The sequence below is a fragment of the Pseudophryne corroboree genome, chromosome 6 (assembly GCF_028390025.1).
Source record: "Pseudophryne corroboree isolate aPseCor3 chromosome 6, aPseCor3.hap2, whole genome shotgun sequence".
NCBI classification, from domain to species: Eukaryota; Metazoa; Chordata; class Amphibia; order Anura; family Myobatrachidae; genus Pseudophryne; species Pseudophryne corroboree.
This window is the reverse complement of record NC_086449.1, coordinates 401,635,418-401,655,499: the sequence shown is the minus strand read 5'-3', so window position 1 is coordinate 401,655,499 and position 20,082 is coordinate 401,635,418. Positions and strand designations below refer to the sequence as shown.

The window sequence follows — 20,082 nt, the reverse complement described above, 5'->3', positions numbered from 1 at the left end:
AGTAGTCAGGTCGCTTATGCGGACACCCTGTTTTGTGTTACATAGTATCTCAGCATGTGGCTGTGTTTTGCTCATACCGTTGCCTGGTATTCTACTGAATACCACGTTCTACGGTGTGTTTGAGGTGTGAGGTGGTATGACACTCACTGTGTTTCTAACAATGAATTCTTTCCTCGAAATGTCCATCTCTCCTGGGCACAGTTTTCTAACTGAGGTCTGGAGGAGGGGCATAGAGGGAGGAGCCAGTTCACACCCAGGATTAAGTCTTTATAGTGTGCCCAGACTCCTGCGGATCCGTCTATACCCCATGGTCCTTTTGGAGTCCCCAGCATCCTCTACGGACTAAGAAAAAAGGATTTACCGGTAGGTACCAAAATCCTATTTATTATATAGCGCACACATATTCATGCTAGGGTTAATTTTATTGGGGTCCAATTAACGTACTAGTATATTTTTGGATTGTTGGAGGAAACCAGAGTACCCAGAGGAAACCCACGCAAGTACGGAGAATATACAAACTCCACACAGTTAGGGCCATGGTGGAAATCGAACCCATGACCTCAGTGCTGTGAGGCAGTAATGCTAACCATTACTCCATCAGTGCTGCCCTATATGGTGTTATTTGGTTGATGTGCACCAGATATGTGTTCCTTTTCAATCTTTGGATTGTCAACTTAAAGCGCTAACCAAAAAATTAGTTTTTCTGCTGTCCGTTTCTTCTTTATGTAGGATCTTTCTGCTTTTTTGCTGGGATACGGTGAGATTAAGGACTACTGTAGGTCTACTTTTCAGCCTGATATGTTTTCATGGTTTCACGTAACCAGGCGATCATGGTTTCCACCTTCTCAAGAGGGTCTTAGAAAAAAGGGAAGTTCTTTCATTCTTTGGCTGTTGTGAGATCTCTTTGTGAGATTTATGTTGATAAAACAAAGATTCCTCAGACATATATATAATCTTGTTTCATATGATTTTTGGAAAAGAGGCTGCTGGCCAGCCACTAAACAAAGTATTGCTCATTGGATTACTGAAGTAATTTCTCAGACTTATATGGAGGCAGGGTTTCAGTTCCAGAAAACTTGAGAGCCCATTCCACTAGGTTAGTGGAGCCTCATGAGCAGCTGGGCTTGAGGCCACTATTTTAACAATTGTGTAGAGCATTGACTTGGTCATCTATACATACGATTTGCCATGGGTCGGGATGCCGGCGGTCACATGACCAACAGCGGCATCCTGCACTTAAAATGCAGACATCGTTGGGGGTAAGTATTTCTACCCCCCCCCCCCCCATCCCCACCACCACCCCTGTCCCGTACCATAACACTCAGGTGGTGGTGTCTAGGGCTAACATTTGGTGGGTGGCAGCTACACCTAACCCTCTTATGGATTGTATCTCCAGTGCCCCCCAGTGGAAGTAAAATTGTTTCTCGGATTCCATGTTGTATGTTTCTTTTTTATTTTTATTTTTGTGTACGTTAGCAAGTAAAAAAAAAACTGGTATCAATATGGCCAAAAGATGTGGTTTTCTTGTTAGGAGACTAGAGATTTTATGAATTAATGACTGACTTATTTTTAACACCTACAGTACCTGCTTTTCCCATCATTTTACACTGAAATCATCAGCTACAATTTCCTTTTTGAAATTTAACTTACTATGTAGTCTTTAGTGTCTGGGCCATCTTTGCATATTTTATTTGTAAATATTCTTGGGTGATGTTGCATATAACTACATTTTATAGCCAGCCGTTCTGTGAGGTGATAAGCATTTTTTTTATTCACAGTAAAATAAAGTGGAATTAAATGAGTTGCTGAAAGCAGAACCTGATGTTTTATCATTGATTCTTTTTTTTCTTCTTTTTATAATGGACATAATGTGGGTTTTCAAGAGGCCTAATTGTACGTAGTGATGAATATCCCTGTTCATCAGCATTAAATTACAGTTAAAGCACAGAAGGTGCTTGCTGAAAAATACTCTCACATATTGAAGAATAAGAACAGGTGGCTGGGGTAGAAGGTTCTGATCATTTTTCTAATCACCCAACATGAAGCCTCTATATATAGATTACGGTACATGGGTTTCCAATGTCTTGCAGGTCATTTCTTCTGTGTTAATAACAGTGGTATTGCCATCTCTTGTACAGGAACATCTGTGTGTAATTATCATGTTGGTCACAATGCACAGAGAATTTACACTGCTCAGGGAGCACTACACATGCTAGATCTCTGTACCAACCAGATGGTAATTCAGTGTATGCGAGAAATCTCTTGGCAAAAGTTTTGCATGGTGTCAAAACCAGTCTTGTTAACCCTCTGATCCTGGCAATGTGTTGAAAGCCTGCGTGCCTTCAGTGTCTGCTGTTAAAGCTAATTCTCTAAATATATAGTACATTGGTAGATGTGCTTGGTGCAGCTTAGGTCATTTCTTTCTTTCTTTTTTTTATTAGTACTATGTTAGCTGAATGATAATTTTAGAATATGATTTAGCAATTTATTCAAATGTTTTAATAAAGGTAGGAAGCAGTGCCTCTTCCGAGAGACTATTTTAAGCCCATCCAACCTGATGCTGTGCGCTATTTTCACTCTAGACTTGCAACAATAGTGAGATCACAATTAAATAATAACTATCCCACAAACTCATAGTGGCCCCTTCCGAGATTTCGCTTTGTATTGTAATAGGCTTAAGGAAATCTACAATGCTCGCTGTAATAGTGGCTAAATAGTGCACTGTTTTACACACCATTCCTGTTCACAGGTGGTGACTAGGCAGAGAGGGACATGGTGGGGTCACCCTCCAATTACAAGACTGGAGGGGTTGCAGGTAAAATGCTGGCTGTCAGGATTCCGGCGTTCAGGATACAGACGACGCCAGTATGTATTCCGGCTGGAGGCTTCATATTAGCTGTCATTTTGCACTCCCCAAGTTGAGGCTTTATGACATGCATATGCCCACTCTCTGCCTCCTACATCTGGGGTTCTTATGTTTTGGATATTTACAGCGTTGGGTTTGATTATGCCTGTATGTGCTCACTAATGTGACCACTGATTTATTTCTTTATTTTTAGCCTGCAGAGCAAATATTCACTAGACTGGAATTCGGAGGATAGGACTAAATAGCATTATCAAATTTATTGTATAAACTGACTTATAACCAGTAATAATTTGTGTACCCCCTTTGCCACATGGATGTTCCTAATTCAGATACTGAATATAACCCATTTAGGCGTCAATGGTGGGTAAGATACCAAGCGGCGAGTGCATATCTCCATGCTTGGGTCCAAAACCAAAGTATCACCAGGCATGCCCAAAGACAGTGTAATAGGTCTGCCCTCAAAGACTCGCATCTGGGACAAAAGTGATCCTCCACTAATCCCATTAAGTATCTACAGTGAGGGAAAAGATATGTTTTGTGGAATATGTTAAGGAAAAGTTCAGCAAATGAACAGGTATAATGCAGGTATAATTCTAACTCAGTTGTTTAGTGTTTGTAACAGTGTTTGTATGGTTAAGGACGGGAATTAGTTTCTCCATTGAGCAAGCCCAGTTGTTATCGTGTCATATTTTACTGGGGTATTAAAAAATATGTAATAAGTGGATATAGCTTTCTTACGTGGAGTTTCTTGAAGTAGTAATCTATCCAGGGGGTTATCCCAGTCTGCCAGCGATAGTTTATTTGGAAAGAGTTGCCATGTAATCTTGTCCTTGGATTGGAAGTAAGCTCTTGGGAAAGACCCAATAGTGGTGTCCTAGTCAAGGGGTCTGTAAGTTGCTGAACGGAGGTAAGGCCCATTTTAGACCACAGGGTTAAAGGGTATTTCGCCTCTCCATTTTGAAAGTCAGGGTTATGTATTAGGAGGAGAAAAAGTGATATAAATGGGTTTAATGAGAGATTGTGTCGGAGGATGTGCCAAAGTCTCCGAGTAGACATTAGTAATGGATTCGATTTGGACAAAAAAAAGGAATTTTGCTATCATGTAAATGAAGAAAAGCGGTAAAGTTGGTTCCACCTAGAAAAGCAGATTTTAAAGATATGTTTGTATATATATTATTGTTATGTAACCAGTCTCTCAAATAACAGTGGTGACTGTAAGCAGTTATGTTAGGTAAATTAATACCCCCATTTGTTATACTTTGTTGCAGTCTCACAAGTCCTATTCGTGCTCCTTTACCATTCCATATGAAGGTGCGGATCAGTTTTTCAAACTCTGCAGTGTCTTTTCTGGTGCATAAAATAGAGAGGGACTGAAAGGGATAAAGTGGTCTGGGGAATAAAATCATTTTAACTAGATTGGCACTTCCTAAGAGTAAGTTTGCCCCAACGCTCAGTGTCGTCCGGAATACTATGTATCCTTTTGTCTTGACAGTGATGTACTCTTTTTAAAATGATGTACAGACATGGACAAATTTGTTTGTTTCCTTACAGCTCATTTATTTATTTATTTATTATTTATTAACAGTTTCTTATATAGTGCAGCATATTCTGTTGCGCTTTACAATTAGAACAACAGCAATAGAACAAAACTGGGTAAAAACAGACAGACATAGAGGCAGGAAGGCCCTGCTTGCACGCTTACAATCTATAGGGAAATAGGCATAGATACACAAGGATAGATGCTACCTATTGCATAATGGTCCACCAGATTGCAAAGGTTCTTAATGGGATGTATGATATGATCACCCATCAATGTTGTCCAAGTGTCAGGAGGGTGGGAGAGTAAAGTGAGACAAAATATGTGATGATATGTGTACTGTACAGAGAGGATGTAATTAGATAGGGAAGCACTGAAGGTTATGTGCATGGCTCTGGAATTTGATAGGCTTGTCTGAAGAGGTGAGTTTTCAGGGAACGTTTAAAGGTTTGGAGACTAGGGTGAGTCTTATTGAAGCTCATTGAAACAATGCTTCATTCTTCCTGAAAACTTATTAAATTAAAAGCTATTGTCTCGGGTGTGGTTCATTAGGTCGACATACAGTGGGTCGACCACTGAAGGTCGACATGCACAGGGGCGTATCTACCCATTGGCCAGGATGGCACTTGCCAGGGAAGGAGGGGGCGTAGTCTGGCGGTGCCATCCATGGCCAGGGGGTAGAATCCAGTAGTACTGTCAGACTTGGTGAATGTGTGATATTGCCGGTGCCAGTGTCAGGCAGCAGCGCACCGCACCTCACTTGTAATCAGATTCAACATAAACTACACTACTGATGTCACTCAGCCGCCCTGAAAATGCAGACAAACCAACCCCGTTTTCCCCACGCCGCCCCTGCAACAGTGACCATCACCCCCTGCCCACCCCGAGGATGCCTCTGCCTGTCAATCAGATCAGTATGTGATCCAATCACATACGGCGGTCGCAGATGCGCAGGACGGGGTGCTGAAAACCGGGATACTGCAGTCGCATCTCTGAATGCAGTTTGACCGCATTCCCTTTATAAAAATAGAAATATTTACTAGCACTGGTCCACATTTCCATTTTCTCTAACGTCCTAAGTGGATGCTGGGGACTCCGTCAGGACCATGGGGTTTAGCGGCTCCGCAGGAGACAGGGCACAATAATAAAAGCTTTAGGATCAGGTGGTGTGCACTGGCTCCTCCCCCCATGACCCTCCTCCAAGCCTCAGTTAGATTTTTGTGCCCGGCCGAGAAGGGTGCAATCTAGGTGGCTCTCCTGAGCTGCTTAGAATAAAAGTTTAAGTTAGGTTTTTTATTTTCAGTGAGTCCTGCTGGCAACAGGCTCACTGCTACGAGGGACTTAGGGGAGAGAAGTAAACTCACCTGCGTGCAGGATGGATTTGCTTCTTAGGCTACTGGACACCATTAGCTCCAGAGGGAGTCGGAACACAGGTCTCACCCTGGGGTTCGTCCCGGAGCCGTGCCGCCGACCCCCCTTGCAGATGCTGATGTTGAAGAGGTCCAGAGGTCCAGAAACAGGCGGCAGAAGACTTTCAGTCTTCATAAGGTAGGGCACAGCACTGCAGCTGTGCGCCATTGTTGTCAGCACACTTCATACCAGCGGTCACTGAGGGTGCAGGGCGCTGGGGGGGGCGCCCTGGGCAGCAGTGTATTATACCTTTTTTATGGCTAAAATACATCACATATAGCCCTTGAGGCTATATGGATGTATTTAACCCCTGCCAGAACTCACAAACTCCGGGAGAAGAGCCCGCCGTTTTAGGGGGCGGGGCCTATTCTCCTCAGCACACGGCGCCATTTTCCTGCTCAGCTCTGCTGTGAGGAAGGCTCCCAGGCTCTCCCCTGCACTGCACTACAGAAACAGGGTTAAAACAGAGAGGGGGGGCACTTATTTGGCGATATGATTACATATGTGAAAATGCTATAAGGGAAAACACTTGTATAAGGGGTTGTCCCTGTATAATTATAGCGTTTTTGGTGTGTGCTGGCAAACTCTCCCTCTGTCTCCCCAAAGGGCTAGTGGGGTCCTGTCCTCTATCAGAGCATTCCCTGTGTGTGTGCTGTGTGTCGGTACGTGTGTGTCGACATGTAGGAGGACGATGTTGGTGAGGAGGCGGAGCAAATTGCCTGTATTGGTGATGTCACTCTCTAGGGCAGTGATTTTCAACCTTTTTTTACTCGCGGCACACCGAACAATATTTTAAATTTGCCAAGGCACACCATCAATTCCCCACAGAAAAAAACAAAACACACACATTGGCCCTCACAGTAAAAAAAAAAAAATCCACACACACATTGGCTTACACAGAAAAAACAAAATCACATTGCTCCCCACATAAATCATGTTGCTTCCTACATAAATCCTATTGCTCCCCACATGAATTATTCACATTGTTCCCCACATAAATCCATAAATTCTTATTCTCCCCACATAAATCCTATTGAAATCCTATTGTTCCCCACAGGAGAAATAAAATAACAAATATTATCAGCTGTCCTCCTCCCTGGGATTGTTCATAGTGGAGTTCTGTGAATACTGAGCAGCGGGCGGTCGGGCAGGTGTGGATGTGGGTGGGCAAGGAAAGCTGTGTATGCAGGCAGAAACTGGAAGATGTGTAAGCAGGCGGGTGGGCAGGCTGGGTGGTGAGACGATGCGGCCGTGACCTATGATATCACACCGTTTTCAAGGCATAAGTCACGGCCGGAGCACGACTGATCCTCTAAGAAGAGCCTGTGCCAACAGTTCACTCTGAAGGTGCAGGAAGCTGCTCTGGCTCCGCGGCACACCTTGCAACTGGTCGCGGCACACTAGTGTGCCACGGCACACTGGTTGAAAAAGCCTGCTCTAGGGAGTCGACACCGGAATGGATGGCTTATTTAGGAATTACGTGATAATGTCAACACGATGCAAGGTCGGTTGACGACATGAGACGGCCGGCAAACAAATTAGTACCTGTCCAGGCGTCTCAGACACCGTCAGGGGCTTGTAAAAACGCCCATTTACCTCAGTTGGTCGACACAGACACGGACACTGACTTCAGTGTCGACGGTGAAGAAACAAACGTATTTTCCTTTAGGGCCACACGTTACATGTTAAGGGCAATGAAGGAGGTGTTACATATTTCTGATACTACAAGTACCACAAATAAGGGTATTATGTAGGGTGGGAATAATCTACTTGTAGTTTTTCCTGAATCAGATAAATTAAAGTGTGTGATGATACGTGGGTTTCCTCCGATAGAAAATTATTGGAGGTATACCTTTTCCCGCCAGAAGTGAGGGCGAGTTGGGAAACACACCTTAGGGTGGATAAGGCGCTCACACGCTTATAAAAACAAGTGGCGTTACCGTCTCCAGATACGGCCGCCCTCAAAGAGCCAGCTGATAGGAAGCTGAAAAATATCCTAAAAAGTATATACACACATACTGGTGTTATACTACGACCAGCAATCGCCTCAGCCTGGATGTGCAGCGCTGGGGGGGCTTGGTCGGATTTCCTGACGGAAAATATTGATACCCTTGACAGGAACAATATTTTATTGACTATAGAGCATTTTAAGGATGCATTTCTATATATGCGAGATGCGCAGAGGGATATTTGCATTCTGGCATCAAGAGTAGATGTGATGTCCATATCTGCCAGACGATGTTTATAGACACGACAGTGGTCAGGTGATGCAGATTCCAGACGGCACATGGAAGTATTGCCGTATAAAGGGGCGGTCCATCGGACCTGGTGGCCATGGCAACAGCTGGAAAATCCACTTTTGTTACCCCAAGTCACATCTCAGCAGAAAAGGACACAGTCTTTTCAGTCTCAGTCCTTTCGTACCCATAAAGGCAGGCGGGCAAAAGGCCAGTCATATCTGCCCAGGGTTAGAGGAAAGGGAAGAAGACTGCAGCAGGCAGCCCATTCCCAGGAACAGAAGTCCTCCACAGCTTCTGCCAAGTCCGCAGCATGACGCTGGGGCCATACAAGCGGACTCAGGTGCGGTGGGGGGTCATCTCAAGAGTTTCAGCACGCAGTGGGTTCACTCGCAAGTGGACTCCTGGATCCTACACGTAGTATCCCAGGTGTACATTGGAAATTCGAGACGTCTTCCCCTCACAAGTTCCTGAAGTCTGCTTTACCAACGTCTCCCTTCGACAGGGAGGCAGTATTGGGAAAAAATTCACAGGCTGTATTCCCAGCAGGTGATAATCAAAGTACCCCTCCTACAACAAGGGAAGGGGTATTATTCCACAATATATTGTGGTACTGAAGCCAAACGGCTCGGTGAGATCTAAAAGATTTGAACAATTACATACAAGGGTTCAAATCAAGATGGAGTCACTCAGAGCAGTGATAGCGAACCAGGACGATATGGTGTCACTGGATATCAGGGACGCTTACCTACATGTCCAAATTTTGCCCTTCTCACCAAGGGTATCTCAGGTTCGTGGTACAGAACTGTCACTATCAGTTCAGAAGCTGCCGTTTGGATTGTCCACGGCACCCCGGGTCTTTACCATGGTAATGGCCGAAATGATGATTCTTCCTAAAAGAAATATGGACGCTTTCCTGATAAGGGCAAGGTCCAGAGAACAGTTGGCGGTCGGAGTAGCACTATCTCAAGTAGTTCTACGACAGCACGAGTGGATTCTAAATATTCCAAAATCGCAGCTTTTTCCGACGACACGTCTAATGTTCCTAGGAATGATTCTGGACACAGTCCAGAAAAGGATGTTTTCTCCCGGAGAAGAAGGCCAGGGAGTTATCCGAGCTAGTCAGGAACCTCCTAAAACCAGGAAAAGTATCAGTGCATCATTGCACAAGGGTCCTGTGAAAAATGGTGGTTTCTTACAAAGCGATCCCATTCGGTAGATTTCACGCAAGAACCTTTCAGTGGAATCTGCTGGGAAAATGGTCCGGATCGCATCTTCAGATGCATCAGCGGATAACCCTGTCTCCAAGGACAAGGGTGTTTTCTTCTGCGGTGGCTGCAGAGTGCTCATCTATGAAAGGGCCGCAGATTCGACATTCAGGACTGGGTCCTGGTGACCACGGATGCCAGCCTGAGTGGCTGGGGAGCAGTCACACAAGAAAAAAAAAAAATTTCCAGGGAGTGTGATCAAGTCTGGAGACTTCTCTCCACATAAATATACTGGAGCTAAGGGCAATTTACAAGGCTCTAAGCTTAGCAAGACCTCTGCTTCAAGGTCAGCCGGTATTGATCCAGTGGGACAACATCACGGCAGTCGCCCACGTAAACAGACAGGGCGGCACATGAAGCAGGAGGGAAATGGCAGAAACTGCAAGGATTCTTCGCTGGGCGAAAAATCATGTGATAACACTCTCAGCAGTGTTAATTCCGGGAGTGGAAAACTGGGAAGCAGACTTCCTCAGCAGGCATAACCTCCACCCGGGAGAGTGGGGACTTCAGCGGGAAGTCTTCCACATGATTGTAAACCGTTGGGAAAAACCAAAGGTGGACATGATGGCGTCCCGCCTGAACAAAAAACTAGACAAATATTGCGCCAGGTCAAGGGACCCTCAGGCAATAGCGGTGGACGCTCTGGTAACACTGTGGGTGTACCAGTCAGGGTATGTGTTCCCTCTATGCATCTCATACCAAAAGTACTGAGAATCATAAGAAGGAGATGAGTAAGAACGATACTCGTGGTTCCGGATGGGTCAAGAAGGACTTGGTACCCGGAACTTCAAGAGATGCTCACGGAAGAACCGTGGCCTCTACCTTTAAGAAAGGACCTGCTCCAGCAGGGGCCTTGTCTGTTCCAAGACTTACCGCGGCTGCGTTTGACGGCATGGCAGTTGAACGCCGGATCCTGAAAGGGCATTCCAGATGAAGTCATCCCTACCCTGGTCGAAGCCAGGAAGGATGTAACCGCAAAACATTTTCACCGCATTTGGCGAAAATATGTTGCGTGGTGTGAGGCCAAGAAGGTCCCTACAGAGGAATTCCAACTGGGTCGTTTCCTACATTTCCTGAAAACAGGACTGTCTATGGGCCTAAAATTAGGGTCCATTAAGGTTCAAATTTCGACCCTGTCGAATTTCTTCCAGAAAGAACTGGCTTCAGTGCCTGAAGTTCAGACGTTTGTAAAAGGGGTACTGCATATACAGCCTCCTTTTGTGCCTCCAGTGGCACCTTGGGATCTCAATGTTGTTTTGAGTTTCCTAAAGTCACATTGGTTTGATCCACTCACCACTGTGGAATTAAAATATTTCACATGGAAGGTGAAGATTCTATTAGCCCTGGCTTCAGCCAGGCGTGTGTCAGAATGGGCGGCTTTATCATATACAAGCCCTTACTTAATTTTTCATTCTGACAGGGCAGAATTGAGGACTCGTCCTCAATTTCTCCTTAAGGTGTTTTCTGTTTTTCACATGAACCAACCTATTGTGGTACCTGCGGCTACTAGGGACTTGGAGGACTCCAAGTTACTTGACGTTGTCAGGGCCCTGAAAATATATGTTTCCAGGACGACTGGAGTCAGAAAATCTGACTCGCTGTTTAGCCTGTATGCACCCAACAAGATGGGTGTTCCTGCTTCTAAGCAGACGATTGCTCGCTGGATTTGTAGTACAATTCAGCTTGCTCATTCTGTGGCAGGCTTGCCACAGCCAAAATCAGTAAAAGCCCATTCCACAAGGAAGTGGGCTCATCTTGGGCGGCTGCCCGAGGGGTCTCGGCTTTACAACTTTGCCGAGCTGCTACTTGGTCAGGGGCACACCCTGACTGAGGAGGACCTGGAGTTCTCTCATTCGGTGCTGCAGAGTCATCCGCACTCTCCCGCCCGTTTGGGAGCTTTGGTATAATCCCCATGGTCCTGACGGAGTCCCCAGCATCCACTTAGGACGTTAGAGAAAATAAGAATTTACTTACCGATAATTCTATTTCTCGTAGTCCGTAGTGGATGCTGGGCGCCCATCCCAAGTGCGGATTGTCTGCAATACTTGTACATAGTTATTGTTACAAAAATCGTGTTATTCTTGTTGTGAGCCATCTTTTCAGAGGCTCCTTCGTTGTTATCATACTGTTAACTGGGTTCAGATCACAGGTTGTACGGTGTGATTGGTGTGGCTGGTATGAGTCTTACCCGGGATTCAATATCCTTCCTTATTATGCACGCTCGTCCGGGCACAGTGTCCTAACTGAGGCTTGGAGGAGGGTCATGGGGGGAGGAGCCAGTGCACACCACCTGATCCTAAAGCTTTTATTATTGTGCCCTGTCTCCTGCGGAGCCGCTAAACCCCATGGTCCTGACGGAGTCCCCAGCATCCACTACGGACTACGAGAAATAGAATTATCGGTAAGTAAATTCTTATTTTCTCTGACGTCCTAGTGGATGCTGGGAACTCCGTAAGGACCATGGGGAATAGCGGGCTCCGAAGGAGGCTGGGCACTCTAGAAAGATTTATGACTACCTGGTGTGCACTGGCTCCTCCCACTATGACCCTCCTCCAAGCCTCAGTTAGATTTTGTGCCTGGCCGAGGTTGGATGCACACTAGGGGCTCTCCTGAGCCTTTAGAAAGAAAGATAGAAATTAGGTTTTTTATTTTCAGTTAGACGTGCTGGCAACAGGCTCACTGCAGCGAGGGACTAAGGGGAGAAGAAGCGAACCTGCCTGCTTGCAGCCAGCTTGGGCTTCTTAGGCTACTGGACACCATTAGCTCCAGAGGGATCGACCGCAGGCCCAGTCCTTGGTGTTCGGTCCCGGAGCCGCGCCGCCGTCCCCCTTACAGAGCCAGAAGCAAGAAGAGGTCCGGAAAATCGGCGGCAGAAGACATCAGTCTTCACCAAGGTAGCGCACAGCACTGCAGCTGTGCGCCATTGCTCCTCACACACACTTCACACTCCGGTCACTGAGGGTGCAGGGCGCTGGGGGGGGGGCGCCCTGTGAAGCAATAATAACACCTTGGCTGGCAAAAATACCACAATATATAGCCCCAGAGGCTATATATGTGGAAAATACCCCTGCCAGAATATAGGAAAAAGCGGGAGAATAGTCCGCGGAAAAGGGGCGGAGCTATCTCCCTCAGCACACTGGCGCCATTTCTCCTTCACAGATCCGCTGGAAGGAAGCTCTCTGGCTCTCCCCTGCAGTCTACACTACAGAAAAGGGTAAAAAAGAGAGGGGGGGCACTAAATTTAGGCGCAGTATACAATTATATAGAAAAAGCAGCTATAGGGGACATAACTCAGTTAGTCCCTGCATTATATAGCGCTCTGGTGTGTGCTGGCATACTCTCACTCTGTCCCCCCAAAGGGCTTTTGTGGGTCCTGTCCTCTGTTGGAGCATTCCCTGTGTGTGTGCGGTGTGTCGGTACGGCTGTGTCGACATGTTTGATGAGAATAATGATGTGGAGACGGAGCAGATGCCTTTAGAAGGGATGTCACCCCCTGCGGGGCAGACACCTGAGTGGTTGAGCTTATGGAAAGAAATGAGTGCACGTATAGACTCCTTACATAAGAAATTTGACGACATGCCAAATGTGGGACAGCCGACTTCTCAGCTCGTGCCTGTCCAGGCGTCGCACAGGTCATCAGGGGCTCTAAAACGCCCGCTACCTCAGACCGCAGACCCAGATGTCGACACTGATACTGACACCAGTGTCGACGACTATGAGTCTAACCTGATGCCCACTAAGGCCATTCACTGCATGATTGAGGCAATGAAAGAGGTGTTACACATTTCTGATATAAATACAGGTACCACTAAAAAGGGTATTATGTTTGGGGAGAAAAAACTACCCGTAGTTTTTCCCCCATCAGATGAATTAAATGAAGTATGTGAAGAAGCGTGGGCTTTCCCTGATAAAAAATTGGTAATTCCTAAGAAGGTACTAATGGCGTTCCCTTTCCCGCCAGAGGATAGGTCACGTTGGGAAACACCTCCTAAGGTGGATAAAGCGCTCACACGTTTGTCTAAAAAGGTGGCACTACCATCTCCGGATACGGCCGCCCTCAAGGAACCTGCTGATAGAAAGCAGGAGGCGATCCTGAAGTCTGTATATACACACTCAGGCATTATACTTAGGCCAGCTATTGCGTCAGCTTGGATGTGCAGTGCTGCCGCTGCGTGGTTAGATAAACTCAGAAAATATTGACACATTAGACAGGGACACGATCCTGCTAACCATAGACCATATCAAAGACTCAGTCTTATATATGAGAGATGCACAGAGGGAAATCTGCCGACTGGCATCTAAAGTAAGTGCATTGTCCATTTCTGCTAGGAGAGGCTTATGGACTCGCCAGTGGACAGGAGATGCAGATTCTAAAAGGCACATGGAAGTGTTGCCATATAAGGGTGAGGAATTATTTGGGGATGGTCTCTCGGACCTAGTTTCCACAGCAACGTCTGGGAAGTCAGCATTTTTACCCCATGTCCCCTCACAGCCTAAAAAGGCGCCGTTTTATCAGGTTCAGTCCTTTCGGACCCAGAAAAACAGGCGTGGAAAAGGCGGGTCTTTTCTGTCCAGAGGCAGAGGTAGGGGAAAAAGGCTGCAACAAACAGCAGGTTCCCAGGAGCAAAAGTCCTCCCCCGCTTCTTCTTCCAAGTCCGCCGCATGATGGTGGGGCTCCACAGGCGGAGCCGGGTACGGTGTGGGGCCGCCTCAAGAATTTCAGCGATCAGTGGGCTCGCTCACAGGTGGATCCCTGGATCCTTCAAATAGTATCTCAGGGGTACAAACTGGAATTCGAGGCGTCTCCACCCCACCGGTTCCTAAAATCTGCCTTGCCGATTGCTCCCTCAGACAGGGAGGCGGTGCTAGCGGCAATTCACAAGCTGTATTCCCAGCAGGTGATAATCAAGGTACCCCTACTTCAACAAGGCCGGGGTTACTATTCCACACTATTTGTGGTACCGAAACCGGACGGTTCGGTGAGACCCATTTTAAATTTGAAATCCTTGAACACATACATAAAAAAATTCAAGTTCAAGATGGAATCGCTCAGGGCGGTTATTGCAAGCCTGGACGAGGGGGATTACATGGTATCCCTGGACATCAAGGATGCTTACTTGCATGTCCCCATTTACCATCCTCACCAGGAGTACCTCAGATTTGTGGTACAGGATTGCCATTACCAATTCCAGACGCTGCCGTTTGGACTGTCCACGGCACCGAGGGTATTTACCAAGGTTATGGCGGAAATGATGATACTCCTTCGAAAAAAGGGAGTTTTAATTATCCCGTACTTTGACGATCTCCTAATAAAAGCGAGGTCCAAGGAACAGTTGTTGGTGGGAGTAGCACTATCTCAGGAGGTGCTGCACCAGCACGGCTGGATTCTGAATATCCCAAAGTCACAGCTGGTTCCGACGACACGGCTACTGTTCCTGGGTATGATTTTGGATACAGTCCAGAAAAAAGTGTTTCTCCCGGAGGAGAAAGCCAGGGAGTTGTCATCTCTAGTCAGAGACCTACTGAAACCAAAACAGGTATCAGTGCATCGCTGCACGCAGGTCCTGGGAAAGATGGTGGCTTCTTACGAAGCAATTCCCTTCGGCAGGTTCCATGCCAGAATCTTTCAGTGGGACCTGTTGGACCAGTGGTCCGGATCGCATCTTCAGATGCATCGCTTAATAACCCTGTCTCCAAGAACCAGGGTGTCTCTACTGTGGTGGCTGCAGAGTGCCCATCTTCTAGAGGGCCGCAGGTTCGGCATACAGGACTGGGTCCTGGTGACCACGGATGCCAGCCTTCGAGGCTGGGGGGCAGTCACAAAGGGAAGAAACTTCCAAGGACTATGGTCGAGTCAGGAGACTTCCCTTCACATAAATATTCTGGAACTAAGGGCCATCTACAATGCCCTAAGTCAAGCAAAATCCCTGCTCCTACACCAGCCGGTGCTGATCCAGTCAGACAACATCACGGCAGTCGCCCATGTAAATCGACAGGGCGGCACAAGAAGCAGGATGGCGATGGCAGAAGCCACAAGAATTCTCCGATGGGCGGAGAATCATGTACTAGCACTGTCAGCAGTGTTCTTTCCGGGAGTGGACAACTGGGAAGCAGACTTCCTCAGCAGACACGACCTCCACACGGGAGAGTGGGGACTTCATCCAGAAGTCTTCCAGATGCTGGTAAACCGTTGGGAAAAACCACAGGTGGACATGATGGCGTCCCGCCTCAACAAAAAGTTAAAAAGATATTGCGCCAGGTCAAGGGACCCTCAGGCGATAGCTGTGGACGCTCTAGTGACACCGTGGGTGTACCAGTCGTTTTATGTGTTCCCTCCTCTGCCTCTCATACCAAAGGTATTGAGAATAATAAGAAAGCGAGGAGTAAACACAATTCTCGTGGTTCCGGATTGGCCAAAACGAGCGTGGTACCCGGAACTTCAAGAGATGCTCTCAGAGGACCCGTGGCCTCTACCGCTCAGACAGGACCTGCTACAGCAGGGGCCCTGTCTGTTCCAAGACTTGCTGCGTTTGACGGCATGGCGGTTGAACACCGGATCCTGAAGGAAAAGGGTATTCCGGAAGAAGTCATTCCTACGCTTATTAAGGCCAGGAAAGATGTTACGGCAAAGCATTATCACCGCATATGGCGGAAATATGTTGCATGGTGCGAGGCAAAAAAGGCCCCAACAGAGGAATTTCAGCTGGGTCGATTTCTGCATTTCCTGCAAGCAGGAGTGAATATGGGCCTAAAGCTAGGCTCCATTAAAGTACAGATCTCGGCTCTGTCGATTTTCTTTCAAAAAGAACTAGCTTCAGTACCTGAAGTTCAGACATTTGTGAAAGGAGTGCTGCATATTCAGCCCCCGTTTGTGCCCCCTGTGGCACCTTGGGATCTCAACGTGGTGTTGAGTTTCTTAAAATCACATTGGTTTGAGCCACTTAAAACCGTGGATCTAAAATATCTCACGTGGAAAGTGGTCATGTTATTGGCCTTGGCTTCAGCCAGGCGAGTGTCAGAATTGGCGGCTTTATCATGTAAAAGCCCTTATCTGATTTTCCATATGGATAGGGCAGAATTGAGGACTCGTCCCCAGTTTCTACCTAAGGTGGTGTCAGCGTTTCACCTGAACCAGCCTATTGTGGTGCCTGCGGCTACTAAGGATTTGGAGGACTCCAAGTTGCTAGACGTTGTCAGGGCCCTGAAAATATATGTTTCCAGGACGGCTGGAGTCAGAAAATCTGGCTCGCTGTTTATCCTGTATGCACCCAACAAGCTGGGTGCTCCTGCTTCTAAGCAGACTATTGCTCGCTGGATTTGTAGTACAATTCAGCTTGCACATTCTGTGGCAGGCCTGCCACAGCCAAAATCTGTAAATGCCCGGTCCACAAGGAAAGTGGGCTCATCTTGGGCGGCTGCCCGAGGGGTCTCGGCTTTACAACTTTGCCGAGCAGCTAATTGGTCAGGGGCAAACACGTTTGCTAAATTCTACAAATTTGATACCCTGGCTGAGGAGGACCTGGAGTTCTCTCATTCGGTGCTGCAGAGTCATCCGCACTCTCCCGCCCGTTTGGGAGCTTTGGTATAATCCCCATGGTCCTTACGGAGTTCCCAGCATCCACTAGGACGTCAGAGAAAATAAGAATTTACTCACCGGTAATTCTATTTCTCGTAGTCCGTAGTGGATGCTGGGCGCCCATCCCAAGTGCGGATTGTCTGCAATACTTGTAAATAGTTATTGTTAACTAAAGGGTTATTGTTGAGCCATCTGTTGAGAGGCTCAGTTGTTTTTCATACTGTCAAACTGGATATAGTATCACGAGTTGTACAGTGTGATTGGTGTGGCTGGTATGAGTCTTACCCGGGATTCAAAATCCTTCCTTATTATGTCAGCTCGTCCGGGCACAGTGTCCTAACTGAGGCTTGGAGGAGGGTCATAGTGGGAGGAGCCAGTGCACACCAGGTAGTCATAAATCTTTCTAGAGTGCCCAGCCTCCTTCGGAGCCCGCTATTCCCCATGGTCCTTACGGAGTTCCCAGCATCCACTACGGACTACGAGAAATAGAATTACCGGTGAGTAAATTCTTATTATCTATTCGCATTCCCCATATGCCTTCTATAGACAGTGTTCCCTATAGGTGTACTACTGTATGGCATAACGTGAATAAGAGACACTGTGTGGCATAACGTGAATAAGAGACACTGTGTGGCATAACGTGAATAAGAGACACTGTTGCATAATTTAAATTGGAAGTACTATTGTGAGGCCACGCCCCCTTCCCCACAAGGCATTTTTTGATACACCCTCCTTATTTAAAATATGTTGGGGGGGCACCAGTTCTTACTTTGCCAGGGGCGCTCGGACCCCTAGATACACCCCTGGACATGCATTAGGTCGATATGGTCATTAGGTCGACATGAGTTTGTTGACTGTTTTTGGTGTTGTTTTCTTCGTAAAGTGACGGGGAACCCCAGTTAGTGCACCGCGTCCCCTCGCATGGCTCGCTTCGCAGGTTACCGTTCCCACTTGTAGTCCACGTGGATCGTTAAGTATGAAAAAGGTGAAAAAATGAAGAAAAAAATAGTGAAAAACTCATGTCGACCTAGTACATGTCAGCCTAATGAAAATGTCAACCTAGTGACCATGTCGGCCTAATGCATGTCGACCTTCAGTGGTTGACCAAATGTATGTCGACCTAATGCTTGTCGACCTAATGACCGCCTCCCATTGTCTCATGTATGTATACCTGCATGCAGGGCTGCCATCAGGGTCCCAGGACTGGACCCTTAGACAGAGAAGGGGTTCTGCCCACCACTGGCTCCTACTGCCGGCACCAGTCCTACGCCTGCTGCCTCCTCTTACCGCCTGCTCCAGTCTTACCACCAGCTGCCGCCGCTGGCTCCTACTGCCAGCTGCAGCCCTACATCCGGGCATATTAACCACTTGCTTGGCATGGTCGCATCAGATGTGATCACACCAGCAAGTGCTTTCTCTGACCTGTGTACCTGGTGGCTGTCCTGACTTTTAAAATGAAAGTCGCTATTATGGCGATGTTTCGATGGTCGCAATGTTGCAATGGTGATAACTGATGTTCTGATGTTAAGTGGGAAACAATTTTTTGGAATTAGTTTTTTTTTTTTTTTTATTGCCACTACATAATTTATATATTTATTTAGGTTTGTAATACAGGTTGAGTATCCCATATCCAAATATTCCAAAATACGGACTTTTTTGTGTGAGAGTGAGATAGTGAAACCTTTGTTTTTTGATGGCTCAGTGTACACAAACTTTGTTTAATACACACGGTTATTAAAAATATTGTATTAAATGACCTTCAGGCTGTGTGTATAAGATGTATATGAAACATAAATGAATTGTGTGAATGTACATACACTTTGTTCAATGCACAAAGTTACAAAAAATATTGTCTAAAATTACCTTCCGGCAGTGTATATAAGGTGTATATGAAACATAAATCCATTTTGTGCTTAGATTTAGGTCCCATCACCATATCTCATTATGGTATACAATTATTCCAAAATACGGAAAAATCCCATATCCAAAATACATCTGGTCCCAAGCATTTTGGTTAAGGGATACTCAACCTGTATTAATTTATACTTGTAATGCTGGATAAGTATATATATCTCTTATTGTATAGTAGTTCAGTAAATTATTAAAATACTAGTTACCAACCTGTCAAAATGATGGAACAACATAACAGTAATGTCAGCACCAGCGGCTGTGTGCACCCAAAGGGAACAACACTTGTATTGCTCCGTCGAGCGCCATCTAGTGGCCAGTAGCACACAAAACACTTGAATTTCCCCCGTAGAGGTGAGGAGCAGCATTAGCTTTTTATTATGTAGGATGTATAAATGGTAAGTAAAAATGTCCAAAACATGTAATGTGCGTTAAGTATCACTCCCAGATTTTCCAGTTGGCTACTTGTTCTCATGTAAATCGAATGGCAGAGTTATTGAGAAGAGAATAGATGGTTGACAACTAACCCCAGATAGTGTATACAATCAGTCTTTATGCATTGTGGTTCTTAGAAATGTGTACAAAATAAAAGCATCAAAAACCTTTTTTTGCGAGACTTGGGGGATTCCTTTCCTCAGAATGATTATTCGAACAGTTGTTCTCCATCTTGTCACATTTGAATTACACTGTTGTGGCTACTTTCCTTTTATTTGGGTTGTTCTAAAGTCCATTGCTGTGGAGATCACTGATATTATGGAAAGCAGGAGAAGCTTTGTTCCAATAACTATCATAGGAAAGGAGGCCCAAAATTAACAGCATTGTGTAAGATTGTATACACTATGAGGCATTGTAATATATAGATATAGTAATAGATATAAATAAATATATATATATATATATATATATATATAGATATAATCTACAACTTCAAAAGTATTTCAAAAGCATACATTCTACTGATATACCATTGTATAACTGATATACTGTTGGCGAATATGCCGCCTTGTGGATATTTATTTTCTTTTTTTTAAATCCTGGAATACACTATGCTGCTTGCTTATTATTTGGGTATCATTGCATAGGTTATAAATTAGCAGATTTCATTGTTGAATTGCTGCCATCTTGTAATAAGATCTAATTTTTAATGTAATCCTTTTTTTTTTTTTTTTTTTTGCTGTATAGGAGGTTGGATACTGCCAGGGAATGAGCCAGATCACTGCAGTGCTCCTCATGTACATGAATGAAGAAGATGCTTTCTGGGCCCTTGTAAAACTGTTCTC

At 45.9% G+C, this 20,082-nt stretch overlaps 1 protein-coding gene across 3 annotated transcripts in view; it reads left to right on the top strand.

The window, feature by feature from the left end:
* The window catches only part of USP6NL (USP6 N-terminal like), a 427,089-nt gene that overhangs the window by 340,253 nt on the left and 66,754 nt on the right, over positions 1–20,082 (top strand). For all 3 annotated transcript variants that reach the window (XM_063926864.1, XM_063926863.1, XM_063926865.1), the window contains exon 9: positions 19,985–20,082. This exon is cut by the window's right edge and continues 23 nt beyond it. In XM_063926864.1, coding sequence (XP_063782934.1) covers positions 19,985–20,082 — 98 coding nt within the window. The remainder of the gene's footprint in view (positions 1–19,984) is intronic.